General features: G+C 65.7%; 1 protein-coding gene across 4 annotated transcripts in view; it reads right to left on the bottom strand.

The window, feature by feature from the left end:
* Positions 1-13,933, bottom strand: part of BRD3 (bromodomain containing 3) — a 47,489-nt gene that overhangs the window by 27,741 nt on the left and 5,815 nt on the right. For all 4 annotated transcript variants that reach the window (XM_049711453.1, XM_049711455.1, XM_049711454.1 and 1 more), the window contains exons 2-6: positions 5,238-5,563; positions 4,250-4,387; positions 3,475-3,622; positions 2,495-2,709; positions 332-703 (exon numbers count right to left, since the gene is read on the bottom strand). In XM_049711453.1, the coding sequence (XP_049567410.1) occupies positions 332-703; positions 2,495-2,709; positions 3,475-3,622; positions 4,250-4,387; positions 5,238-5,450 (1,086 nt within the window). In that variant the 5' untranslated portion in view covers positions 5,451-5,563. The remainder of the gene's footprint in view (positions 1-331; positions 704-2,494; positions 2,710-3,474; positions 3,623-4,249; positions 4,388-5,237; positions 5,564-13,933) is intronic.

Below are 13,933 nucleotides of genomic sequence, written 5' to 3'. Positions count from 1 at the left end.
CCTAACGTTATTACAAAGACCTGCAAACGCGCCGGGATGAAAATGAACGAGATGACGAAACCAGCTCAAGAGGAACAGATGACGAGGAAGCTGCCGGTTCCGTGAGCGCAGGGCAGAGCACACCTTCCTCCCTGACCCTGCCAGACCCACGCCAGGGCCCCGGGCCAGCCCTGAGGCCCCGTTTGCCGCTGCAGGGCAGGCCAAAGGAGCCGGGCGATGCCCCAAGCCTGCTGCGTTGCCCCCGGGCCGGCACAAGACATCAGCACCACGACAGGTGCCAGGGGCCGCCCAGACAGGGGAAGGGGGCCCGGCTGGCTCACCACCCACCTACCTTGACGGTGCTCAGGTCCATCGGGTGCTTGATGATGTCGTGGTAGTCGTGCAGCTCCAGGGCCTCGGCGTCCACCGGCTTGTAGAAGGGCCAGGCGTAGGCCGCGTGCTTCTTGGACAGCATCTCCTTGAGGATGCTGTCGCAGTGCCGCAGGTGCTCCGAGAGCCGGCCCTTCTTGCCCGCGTGCTGGGGCACCTCGCCGTCCTCCAGGTCCTTCTTGGGCGGCTTGATGGGGCGGCCCCCGCTCTCCCGCCGTGCCACCACCTTGGCCTGCTTGGGGTCCGACAGCGGCGGGGGTGACTCGCTGCGGCTGGCGGTGATGGCGGACGTCGTGGGCGTGGTAGTGTCTGCTTTCCGCTTCACGCCCTTCTTCTGCGACAGCAAAACAACAGTGAGCCCCGGGATGCGGGATCCGAGCCGCTGCGGTGGCGCCCCTGGAGCGCGGACCAGCCGCCAGGCACCGAGCGAAGCAAGGACATGCATGGTCGCGGCCATCCTCCCGGGGCCCCGCGCCACGCAGGACGCCGAGGCTCAGAGGGGCCACGTTGCCGGCCCGAGGTCACACAGCTGGCGGTGGTGAGGCTGGACTCCGAACCTACCCCCGGGCCGTCCCTGAGCCCCGCCCGCCCGCCAAGACCCCAGGCCCCGCGCAGTCACGGTGGGCGCTCACCACCCCGAGCGGCGTGAGATGCAGCACGCAGCCCACCCGCGCCTGGGGTTGGGCCGCGGCTCAGGGACTCGCACAACCGAGGTGGCACCGTGACTGGGACCGTCACCAAGTGGGACTGGGGCTTGGGGACAGCAGGGACGAGAGGACCCCCGCTGGTCAAAGGCCAGAGGGGCGTCCCAGACGTGGGCCTCAAAGCTGGCGCTCCCAGGACAGTGGCAGCCACGGGACGAGGGGGGCGGGAGGAGCATGCGGGGGGCGGGGCGGGGGCAGCGGCCCAGCCGGGAAACACAAGCAGCAGCACGAGGTTGGGGACCAAGGACTCCGGGGGGGCTAAGTGCCTGGGCAGGGCTGGACTTGACCCTGAGGGCAGCAGATGTCACTAGAGCTACTTCCCACCGGGGGAGGAAACACTGAAATGACCAACGAGCACTTGGTGGGTGTGTCCAGTGCGTGAGCGCGTGTTTCGTGCCTGGGTGGCCAGGGTCGCTGTGACCCCGAGGCCAGCCCAGGGGGCTCCCCTCCCATCAGCTCGGGCGGGCGGAGCAGCCCCTGGGAGCCAGGCGCACCTGGGCCGCCGGCCTCACGGGGGTCTGCTGTCCGAGCGCCACCAAAGTCACCAAGCCGCTGCCCCCAGGCTGGCGGGCACGAGCCAGCCACCCACACACACTTCACGGGCGCCCACGGAGGCCAAGCACGTGCCGCGGGGCCCGGGGGCTCATGGGGCCATGGCAGACGGGACATGCTCCATAACAGCCGGGCGCTGAGTGAGGCGGCCGGGCCAGGCGCCGCCCGAGTACAGGCAGTGGAGGCCACGGGGGAGAGGAAAGCGACGGAGATGGCGTTTTACCTTGGGGGAGCCATTTAACCCCTCTGAGCGCCTGCTTCCTCATCTGTAAGATGGGGGAAATACTGCCTGCCCCAGAGGGTCGCTCGCTGTGAGGGTCAAATCGGAGAAGACGATACACATCAGTGGCCGGCACGGGGGCCTGCTCAGAGCAGGAGACTCAGCCGTCCTCGCTGGCCCCCGGATCTCGCGGGGAGCGCTCGCTCCGAGCCCAGGCCCGGCCGTGGAAAGCCCGCAGGGAGCCGGGGGAGGGACGTGCGCGCACACTCACGGGGGCGCGAGGAGCAGGCGGAGGCCGCCACCGCCCTCCCCGCGCCAAGGCAATCCGGGCGCAAGCGCGGGCGGCGAGGGCCGGGACCCCCTTCCTTTCTGCGCCCCCCACCTCGGCCCACGCCCTGCAAAGGCCGGCAAAGCTGGGGCTCAAGCGCAGCCGCCCTCACCAGCTGTGTGACCTGCCGCTCCGAGCCTCGGGCTCCTTGTCGGTGTCAGGAACCGCGGCCCACCTCACGGGCGTGGCGGGGGAGGGGACCCGCCCAAAGTCACATACGCCCAACTCCCGACAAGCGGTCGGTGCCAGGGGAAAGCGGCAGAGCGCCCTCCTGCCCGCCCCACACCTGCCTGCATCCCGTACGCCCCGGGGGAAGCTCACCTTGACAACGGGCGGCGTGGGAGGGACCACGGGGATGATGGGCGTCGCGGGAGGGGGCGGGGCGGCAGCCGGGGGGACAGGGGCCGACGTAACGTTTGCAGTGATGGTTGGCACAGGGGTGGCAGCAATGACGGGCGTCTGGGAGACCGTGGGGGGGACGCTCTGGAAGGGGGTTGCCGGGGAGACAGAGGACACGGCAGCCACTTGCTGCGTACCTTGAGGACAAAGGAAAGGAGGCTGAACTGACCCGGCTCTACCAGCGATGCTTCTGGACGCTGCCGGGACCATCCCCTCCAGCCAGGGCCCGCCGGGTGCCAGCAGAGCCCCTCCTGCCGAGACCCTGGCCCTCATCGTGGCTGCCTCCGTGGTCCGAATGAGCGAGTCAGGACAAGGTGCAGAGCCCGGTAAGGAAGAGCCAGGGGGTTGACTCGGGTTCCACAGGTAGCCAGCCTCAGCCCCGTCTGTAAGTATGAAACACCCTGGCCTCTCTGGAGGGCTGGGCCGCCCGGGAAGCTCACCATCGGGGTGCACCTCTGCTCCAGGTGCCCGGACCAGGTAAGGTCACCCCCCGTGCTGACCCTAATGCCCACCGCTCCCTGACAGGCCACAGAGAACACAAAGTGTGCCGAAGAGGCAAAGTCCTCGGAGGGGACAAAGGGACAGCGTGGCTTCCAGAAGAGGTGTCCTCAGAGCTGGGGGGTGAGGCGGGTGGGAGAGGAGCAGCGTGGGGACACAGCAGGAGCACGATCCCTGCCCGGAGCGAGGCTCCAAGGCAGGCGGCAGCAAGGTCACCAGGCCTGCAGGCCACACACAGCAGAGGCCCGGTTCCCGGAGCTCCGATCATCACTGACCCAACCTTGCAGATTGGGTCAGGAAAACTGAGCCCAGAGGGGCGGACGGACCCTCAGAAGATACGCTGTCATCGGCGCCCTGCCCACCTGCCAGAGGTGGAGAGAAGGACTGTACGTCCACCCCTTTACCTGCACTCTGGGTTCCCGAAGCTGGTTTCCGGCCTTTGCCCTTTGGAGCAGGGGGTAATAACTCAACTTCCTCCTGGGGCATCTGGGCCACTTTCTGCAGAAAAATTTTCTCTAAGGCTTGGGCCATGAGCACTATGTCATCTGTGGGCTGAAGACACAGGAGAGGCAAGGTTACCTGCTGGAAAGGAGCCGTGTGTCTGCAGCAGACAAACACATGGCAGTTGCTCAAGAAAAACATTTACTTAGCAAGCTGTGAAGGGACGTGGCGGGGCGGGAGGGAGGCAAAGAGAATATATTTTAACGTGGAAACTCTTGGAAGAATTCAAAAACCACAAAGGATAAAAACCACCCTTTATCCCATCCCCCGGAGGAAAAAAGGTCCAAGCACGTGGGCGTTTTAAAGCGTCTGGTACATATCGACGCCCTCCGAAAAGGCTGTTCTAATGTTCCCTCCTTGGAGCAGGGGCCGGGGCCGGGGCCGGGGCCGGGGCCGGGGCCGGGGCCGGGGCCGGGCGGGGCGGGGGGGGGGGTGGTCCACACACAAGGCAACCGCTCAAACGCGTAGCCTGTGGGACCCACACAAGGGGATCGCGGCCAGACAAGGGCTGAGCACGAGGCTGGGATGCACCCTGGGCCTGTCTGAGAGCTACTGCAAAGCGCCCAGCCCAGCCCGGCGGGCACCGGCCAACCCCAGGCTGGCCCTCCACCCCAGGCCTCCCCGGGCCAGGGGCAGCTCACAGGGGCGTGTAGGGCCCACGCCACACCATTTTCTTACCTTGTTATAAATATAACAATTTGTAAACATGGTGTTGAAGTCCTGCATACATTCACTCGCGCTCCAATAATAATTATTCTCCAGTCTCTTCTTAATAGTCCCCATATCCATTGGGTTTTTTATTATCTTATGATAATCCTAAAAAAGAGATTTTCAGGGGTGTTACTGTTGGATTCAAATTCATGACGACTTTCGCAACTCCCAAGCACAGAGATTGTGCAGGGGGCAGTCTCCTCAGGGATCTGGGTACTGGGGCTGGACCCAAGTTTCTGTTCACCTAGGGGCAGGTGGGCGTGAAGTCTGGGGCAAGCGCTCGGCCAGCATAATCCCTGCTAAGCCCCTGGCCTAAGCAGGGTTCTGTGTGGACGCACAGACCCGCAGGGCTGGGGCAGAGCCCAGAGCTGTTCTAGGCTCCGGAGGTGGGGCTGAGACCCCTCCCCAGATTCCAAACTTCACTTGGGGGCCCGCAGTGCCCGGAAGCCAAGCTGGCCCAGGACCCAGGCCGCCAAGTGCTAGCCCAGGGCTTCCCCTCGCAGGACTCAGGGGCTCTGTATTCGGGTCCAAAAGAGAAAGCCGTCAGATGGTCAGGTCGGCACCGGGCACGCAGCTGAGGCGCTATCCCTGGGGAAGTGGGCCGCACCCCTCTCGAGCGCAGGGTCTCAGGTGTGCACGCATCATTCCGCAGGACAGTGCCGGGCACAGGATGAAGACACAGGCGAGCCTCTAGGCCTGAGCCCCATCGCCGGCTCCCCCTTCATTCCCCCCACAGGCCAAGGGTTCTCCCCGCTTCCTGCACCTGCGCAGCCGCCCTCCGTTCCCCCACTCGCCTAAGCATCCCCTCTGCTCCTTGGTCATTGTGGGTCCTGAGCTGTGCCTGGCTTAGCAGGACCAGCCGCCTCCAGGCACCATCTCTGCCAAGGCCAGGGGGGCCGTCCTCCCAGGAGTCGGGGCCGCGGAGGGGCAGGGCCGGCGGGTGGGGGCCACTCACGGGCAGGTTCAGCTTGATGGCGTCCACGGGCTGGTAGAAGGGCCAAGCGAACTGGTGTTTCCAGAGCGTCTTCACCACCACGTTCTGCATGTACTGCAGCTGGTTGGTCTTACGGCCGGGCTTGGCGGGGTTGGAGACCTCCGGCGGGGGCGGGTTCACGGGGCCCGGGACCGCCGGGATCCCCGCAGGGGCGACCGTTGTCGTGGTGGACATCCTCCGGCTGCTCGCTCACTGGCCGTCACGGCAGCAGCTCAGCGAGGCCCTGGCTTCCTCTGTGCTCCCCGCCGAGGTGCGACATCCCATGTCTGGGCCCAGTCAGGCAGCACCTGCGGGGGAGGAGGGACGGCAGGGAACGGCCGGTCACCCCAGGTCCCGCCGCCTCACCTGGGTCCCCGAGCACAGCCGTGCGGCCATGTGAGGCCACGTCGGCGCACTCCCCCTGGTCAGGCCAACCCTCACCTGTCAGAGAACCACTCTCCCACTGCTGCCCTCAGGCTGGGGCAGGGAGAGACACAGGTGACGGGAAAGAAAGCCAGCAGGTGCCACCTGGGCAGGCGGGGAGGCGGCCGTCCAGGTGGGGGCCACTGTTGGCTCACTGCCCACCAGCCGCCTGCCGCTCTTGACTGTGGCAACATTTTAGGGAATGATCCGCACGTAGAGAGCTACGACGTGGACCGGCACAACGTGCGTGGAACCACGCGTGGCACACGGAGCCAGGGCCCTCTGAGTGAGGCCACCGACGGAGGTTCTAACCTGACCATGAGAACGGGCTCTGGTTTGTGATGGCGGCTGGGCTGTGGACACGGCCGGCCCTCGGCCAATCGGGGTGGGGGTGGAGGGAGAAGGCGATGGGAGCCTGCAGCCTCAGCGAGTGAGGGGCTGCAGGACCACACCCCGACTCTCGGAATGTTCTCTGAGTGTGGAGCTGGGAAGGAAGCAGCTGCCGCTGCCCCACGTGTGTCACCAGGAGACCAACTAGCACCAAGAAAAATGTTGTGCGGTAAAGGATGAAGGGGCTGCCCCCAATATCAGAACCCCACCACGTCTTGGGAGGAAGTCGGTGGCCCCAATGTCACCTGAGGACGCAAAACGCGCTGGGGGCTGCATACGAAATCTGGACCCGGGCGGCATCTGTGCACGCTGCTACCCCGTAGGTGTTTATGTGCACCTGTCACGGGATTGAGCCGGGTTGGGCTGGGTGGCAGGGCCCGCCTGGGGGCCAGCCTTCGGGGAGGACAGAGCAGCGCGTGTCGGCCGCTGGAAACGTGCTCTCTACGACGTGCGAAAGCAGATCGTTAAAACTTGGGAGAGTTTTCGAGCTGGCTGACGGACGTCCTGCCGGAAGCCTGCTCTGCCACGTGGGCGTGTTTACACCACGGTCATCAGCACGAGGTACAGACCAGGGCCCCCCCATGCCGGCTTGTTAAACCCCAGCCAGTGCCTCCTCAGCGCCCCCCGACCAAGAGGGAAGAGGACTCAAAACAGACGCCGCGCACACCTGGCCACCGAGCACACCTGCCCCGCTTGCCCGCCCTTCCTCAGAGGAGCGCTCTGGAGCACCCCTAGGGGCCCCCCCGCCCGCCATCCTGGGGGCCTGCAGCTCCTCTCCTCCACACTCTCCCCGGGCGAGCGGACGCCTCTCACGCGCCCCCATCTCGCCAACCCGGGGCAGCGCCCTGGCCCCCAGGGCAGCTCCGTACAGAGGGCGGCCGTGCCCGCCGGGCTGGCGGCGCTGAGGCTGCAACACACCACCCGACGGAAAGGCGCCTGAGTGCTCACCCTGGAGCCCCACCCCCAGCAGGTCCGACCCCTTCTGGCCCAGCACCACCGCCTCCTGCTGGGGTCTCTGCGAACCTCCCACGGGCCTGCCCTCCCCTCGACGGCCTTGCCCTACACGGGGCTCCTGTCCAAACCAGCACTGCCTGTCCCGCTCTGGCCAGTGACTCGTCTCCCTGTCCTGGCTGCTGTGGCTACGCAGGCCCGCACCCTCCCTCTCCTCCTCTGGCTCCTCTGCCCCAATGCCACCACCCGCCAGGGCCTCCCGGACCCTCCCGGACCCCGGGCAGCTCAGGGGTGCAGAGCAGATGCCGGGGCCAGGCTCCTGTTCGCAATCCCAGTTCTGCCCTTCGCCAGCCATGGGATCTGGTCCCCCTGTGTCCCCACAGGGCTCTGTGAGACTAAAGGGATCCAACACAGAGCGCTCAGGTCGGTGCTGGACACGTACCAATCGCCGCACGGTCCTGCCGGGACGGCTGAGGCGGCTCCCTACGTGGGGGGACCCGGGATCCGTGAGGGAAGGATGCACCCTGTTCCTGCCAGCCCCGCAGCCTGGGCCTAGATGCCAGCCCGGTGCACTGCGGGCCGCCAGATGTGGGGCGGGTGGGCAGATGCCCAGTACCCAGCGCTGCTGCTGCACGGTCCAGGGAGCAGAAAACGGGTGGGACACAGCTCGGGCCTCCTCCGAGCACAAGGACAGACGGACACAGCTCTCTGCAGGGATGTGCGGGGGCTGCCACCAGGACCCTCGGCCTGGCCTCTGCCCTGCCTCCCTCTTCTGACCCATCACCAACCACCCCACACCCACGGCTGAGCAGGAAGCCGACCCCCGCAGCAAACACAGGACACAACCCCATCGTGGGGTGAGCACCCAGCGGCTACAAGGCAGAGCCGGCGGGGGGTCCCAGACTGCGTGGCTAAGCTCACCGAGGTGAGCGTTCACCCCAGGCCACAGGGAGTCCCGAGGTGTGGAAACACTTGGGACCCCAGCAGGGTCTGTGAGGTCTAGGGGCGACACATGCAAAAGGTGCTGGATGCCCCACGGCCTGGGGGACGGCACGTGGCAATGGGATCTCCCCCTCTCTGCAAACAGGAATGTTGCCCCCAGCACCTCCACTGGAACGAGGCGGGGGGCCCCCCCATGCACTCACAGCCCTGCAGGGACGTGCGGATGACCGCAGGGGTCGCAGTGTCCCCCATCAGGTTGTGCCACAGAGCACCCCCCACGGCGGAGGCAGGCGCCTGGCTTGTCCTCTGTCCCCGGCAGCCTGGGCACCAGCTCAACAGGGAGGAAGGAAGGGAGGGCAGCTAGAGTGTGAGAGGTTGGGGGGCACCCCCCTCCCCAAGCCCCTTCTATCCCAGGAGCCAGGACCCATCTCCTGGGAAGGGCTGCGTGGCCGGGGAGGAGATTGGCAAGGGACAGCCGGGGCGCTCGGGCATGACCCTCTCCGGTGGGACATACAATCGCACAGGTCACCCCGCGCTGTCCCCTCTGGGGTGGCGGGCGGAGTAAAGGGGCCACGCAGCTCCCTGCTGGGGCACAGCCTTCACTCCTTCACATGGAGCCCAGACCTCAGGGCCGGCACGTCCGGGGCGAGCGGAGCCGCAGCGAGAGCCTGGCCTTGCCTCTCCCGCAATCCCGCAGACCCGACAGCGACCCTGAGGGAACCAGACCCCGGCTGAGCATGGACGGGAATGCAGAAGGCCCCACGCCACCTTGGGACGCTCCCACGAGGGGCAGGAAGATGATGGACGTCCCCAGCACTCAGGGCCTCACACCCACCGCATACGGGCCCCAAGGCTGCTTTCTCCCTTTCTGCTGGCGGTTCTGAACCGGTGGATTTTTTTTTTTCTTTTTAAGAACGTGTTACTTTTGCAAAAAGAAAGAAGTGTAAAGGGATTTCTCTTTTGGAAAAATGTACAAACATGGCCAAGCATCTCAGAGCTCGTCTCCCTTCCTCTGGGGCCTGGGGACACTGCCCCAGAGTCTGGGGACAGGCCAGGCAGCCCTGTGTGCTCCGTCCAGGGGAAATCCGGGGGCCGCGACGACCCCGAAGTCTTGGCTGGACCTCGGCAGGGCCACCAGTGGGAGGCGCCGTCGGCCACCCCCGTGTCGCCCGGAGGGCCGAGAAATCCCCCCAGCGCCCACCTGTCGGGGCAGCAGAGGGACGTGGATGGATGCCAAGGGTGCCGCCCAGCTCCCCGCCGCCAGCAGCTGTGCTGTCCGTCAGCCTCCCGGTCTGGGCGGGGGTCAGGGCCACATTCTGAGACCGGAAGGCACAGGCTGCTTCCAGAGAGAAGCTGGAACTTAAACAGTCTACCAGCTGACCCTGTCACAGGGCTCAGGCCTGAACCGCCATCAGTAACGGACAAGAGGTGTGAGGGACATGGGGGTTTGAAGCAACAGGAAGGGGAGACTGCGGGGGAGTCCCCCACTACCCGCGCCCAGGGTCCCCCGGCCGCACAGGAGCAGACTCTCGCCGTGCTTCCTGGAGAAGCACGAAGAAATGCACTGGGTGGTCGGCCACAGCCAGGAGCCCTTCACACCTCTGCTGAGGGTGAGACACCGTGTGGTCCTATGAGGTCTATGACCAGGCCCATCGCACAGATGACAGAGCTGAGGCTCCCCCATCCCTGGGCTACTTCCTGAGCCTGCCCACGTGGAGATTCGGGGACATAAGCCCAGGACCCCGTGCCCCCCGACCTGGCTCCTGGCATCACGGGTGACACAGGGTGAGAGGAGGAGCCGGGCAGCTAAGGAACCAGAGGACCCCACTGCAACCAACGGCAAGGCCACCTGGCTAGCCCTGGGGGCAGGCACAGGCCAGCAGTGCCCCTCCAAGTCCCTGGCCTGATCCTAACTTCCGGCCAGAGATGCAAAGAGGGCCCCAGACACGAGGAGCACGCAGAAGGGCAGCGGGTGCCCACTTGGGCCTGCCACACCGGGGTCCAATGCCAGCTCCCCTCCTGGCTGAGCCCCGGCGGCATGGCCATCAGCTGTCTAGTGCCCCCAACGCAGCCCCACGGATGGAGGCATGGCTCCCCACCCACGAGGACGTGGGAGGCCAGGGACATCACAGAGAGTGCTTAGAGAGCTGGGTGACACTGGCCCCTCGGGTGGAAAAAAGGAGGTGCCCGTGGTTCCCAAGCCACGCAGGGAGGGGCCACAGCAAAGGGACAGAGCCCGAGGGTCCCTGGATACCCACCTCTGCATGCCATGAAGACACCATGAGGTTACACTTGGGATGGACCCAGCCTATGCAATGGGATGGACCCGTTTAAAACACAAACGCGGCTTCCCACTTCTCCCAGCCACCACGTCCCGGCGCACCAGGAGCAACCCGTCACCCTCCTCCCGACCCCACGTGGTCCTGGCAGGGAACCACAGGCCACCCAGCTGAGCCGCCCTGGCCGGAGCCGGCGAGCTGCGCAGGAGACGACGAAGGTGCAGACGGAGGCGGCCTGTCCATCGGAGAGCAAGGAAGGAACCTGCTCCTCCGCACAGCTCCCCCCGGGCCGGTCCCCTCCCGGCGGCCGCTGGCCCCTCGTGGGAACACAGGCCATGTCAGGCCCCACCCAGGAGAGAGGCCTGGTCGCCCTGCCCAGCAGGCCTCACCAGCTGGGGACCCAAAGTTGCCATGGGGGCCGCCAGACCTCGTCCTCGAGGGAATCCCAGTGGGGTACCCACAGGCCCCCAAATCAAGGGAAACAAGGCAAATTCAGAGTGGGGGGTGGGTACCAGAAGGGTCCGGCCCGCTCCCATGCTCCAAGCCATTGAGGCTGGGCGGAGACACCACGAGGGGCCACAGAAGGAGCAGACAGAAGGTCCGGCTGGGACCCCACCCCGGGTTCCCTGGTCAGCCCGTGGCACCCAGAGCTCACAGGTGGCGTGCCAGCTCAGGCTCTCACCACATTGCCGAGCTGCCCCCTGGGGGCGGGAGCAAAGCCCCCACAGACGCCCACCCTCCTGGGACAGCCCGTGAGCCCCGGGAACACCTGACATCCCCTCTCCAGCACTCGGACACGAGAAGGCATTGCCCACCGGGAACGGGGGGAGCAAACACCGCCCCGCGGCCTCATGGGACAGGCCAGAGCCTGACAGCCGCTCTCCCTGAGCCAGGCGTGTCCTGAGTGAACCTTTCGGGTCTCAGAACCCAGCCAGTGCACCATTCCGTGGGGTGGGGGGAGGGGGTCTCCCAGAGACACCCCCAGCCCCCTGGGTCTGAGATAACATACCAAATCAGACACGACATTCTGCAGGGAAACATACAAATGTTCAGTCTAAGAGGAAAAAAGGACCACAGACAGCCTCGTATCCGCTGTCAAGGGTCAGCTTTCAGCGCAAAAGGATCAGGAGAAAAGCTCACCCCTCCGCAGAGTAGTGTTCTGGGGTTGCAGCTGGAACGGAGGAAGGCGGCCCGTCACGGGGGTCGGCCCGCACGTGGCCAGGAGGGAGGACGGCCGGGGCAGGCGAGGTGGTGGCTCCCGACCCCAGCGCCTGTGCCCTGGGCCAGCTTGGGAGAAGCACCTGCCGGGCAGTGAGGCAAGAGGCATGTACCTCAACGCTGTCTCTCGGACCATCTCTGGGGTCCAACGTCAACGCTCTGGGGGTGACGGTGGTGCTGTGGCCTTTTATAACTCTTAAAGAGCCCTTGTCTTTTAGACGTGGGCACCAACGTCTTACGAAGGAAATGTGCTGGGAGCTTGCTTCGTGATAACGGGGAGGTGGGAAGGGGGCTGAAATGAGCGGGGGTCTGGAGGGGACAGGACGGAGCAGGGGTGCTCGTGGCAGAAGCTGAGAACTCTGGGGGCCTCTGCTGTCTCTCGACTGGCCACACTGGAAAGCCCCTGCCCCACCCATTTCCCTGGGTGCTCAGGACCCTGCGTTGCCCACCACCACAGCAACAGCGAGATTTGGGGGACATGACCCTACTCCTCGTGCCACACACCCCCCCCACCTGGCAGGGCAAAGGACTACAGGTGAGGGGGTGGGGGGAGATGGACTCAGGCAGGATAACCCAGGACCGGGTGGGGCAGTGCAGGTGGCAGAGCCCAGCGCCCTAAGCCCAGATGTTAAAACCCGCAAGTTACCAGGTCTCCCCTTCACCACCCCCAAGCCCCCAGCGGGACGGGCGTGTCTCATCTCCTGCGGGCAAAGACGTGCAGCCCGATCTCACCGGCGTCACAGCCCACCGGGCCCGCTCCACACGGCCGAGCTGGGAACCAGCCTTCTAGGAGGCGGGGTTCGGAAAGGAGCCTTGAGGATCCGCTGGCCCTGCTGGTGGTGCACACCGCGCGGGGACACCCGGGCCGAGGGCAGGGACGGGCCCCCACCCCTCAGAGGGGAAACCGAGGCTCGGAGAATCTCCCCCACCCCCACCTCCCGGGGCTGCCCGACGGGGCGGGAGGCGGCACCACAAACGGGGCAAAGGTCAGAGTGAAGACAACCTTCCCTCGAAACCACCCACAGAGGAAATGCTCAGACAGACCACAAAAGCCCCTGAACAGCAAGAGAAAACCCAGAGACGGGGCTTCTGGTGGGATCCTGAGGAAGCGTCCAGAAAGCCAAACGGCTGGCCAGCAGCAGGCGGGGGACACAGGCCAGTCACCCCACCCTCCAGAGTCACACACTCGCCACTCCGTGAGGGACTCACGGGAGCTGGACACACCTGGCTGCAGACCAGGGCAGGCGGACCCGGAGGTCATGGCCATCTCCCCGCCCCTGGACTCATCCTCTGGGACCCACCTCATTCCTCCCTGGGGAACTGGAATCGGAAATAAAGTGCAGAGAACCGGCCCCCGTAGGCTCGCTCAGCCCAGAGGGACACATCAGAAGAGCCTGGACACCAGGGCTATTCAGGGTCCTGGACAAACAAGGAGAGAGAGAGTGGGGACCTCTGTCCAGGTGCCACTGTGGGAAACACCCTGAAAACGCAGCAGCAGCAGCTCCGGCCCTCCCGCCACAGACAGGACCACAGCAGGCAGAGGAGGGCACTCCTGGGCAGCCTGGACCCCGACAGGTGTCGGGGGGATGCTAGATGGAGGATGCCGGACAGAAGGGCAGAAAGAGCCTCACTCACCAGCACCAGGGGAAGGGCCTCCAGCCACGGGGGCGGGGATGAGGCCGGGGGTCAGAGGAGGAAGCAGGTGGAGGGGGTCCTCAGGAGGCTCCTAGGTTGGAGGGCGTTGGGCCTGAAGGGGGAAGTCCTGACCACATTCAGGAAGGAGGGGAGGCTTGTAGGTGGTGCTGATGTTCAGAGGGGTGATCAGAGGTAGGAAAAAAGCCAGGGAGTGACTCCACCATCCTGGGGGGGGGAGGGGCAGGGCCTGCGCTCCCTCCGCCTTCCCTCTCGCCCTGCTCAGACCCACCGGCCTTCCTGAGTCGGGTGACTCAGGGATCAGGTGAGTCAGGCACCCCTGGGGGGCCCCGACTCCCTGGGCCCCATCCTGGCGTCAGTGTGGGTCACGTGGGCTCCACTTTCCAGGTGGGGGGGGCAGAGGCTCAGAGATCAAGGGGCACGAGGCCATCCAGTCAGAAGCAGAGCCAGGCTGTGAGCAATGCCGTCCACCCAACCCCGAAGACTCCTCCACCTGACCTCCCTGGTGGCACGGTGGTTAAGAATCCGCCTGCCGATGCAGAGGACACGGGTTCGAGCCCTGGTCTGGGAAGATCCCACGTGCCGCGGAGCAACTAAGCCCGTGCACCTCAGCTACTGAGCCTGTGCTCTAGAGCCCGCGTGCCACAACTACTGAGCCCACGTGCCACAACTACAGAGCCCGCATGCCAGAACTACTGAGCCTGCGCTCTAGAGCCCACGAGTCACAACTACCGAAGCCCGCGCGCCTAGATACCGTGCTCCGCAACAAGAGAAGCCACCGCGATGAGAAGCCCACGCGTGGCAACGAAGACCCAACGCAGC

Source organism: Orcinus orca, chromosome 6 (genome assembly GCF_937001465.1).
Source record: "Orcinus orca chromosome 6, mOrcOrc1.1, whole genome shotgun sequence".
Taxonomy (NCBI): Eukaryota; Metazoa; Chordata; class Mammalia; order Artiodactyla; family Delphinidae; genus Orcinus; species Orcinus orca.
Note: the sequence above shows the minus strand (reverse complement) of the source record. Positions and strands in the feature narration are given on the sequence as shown.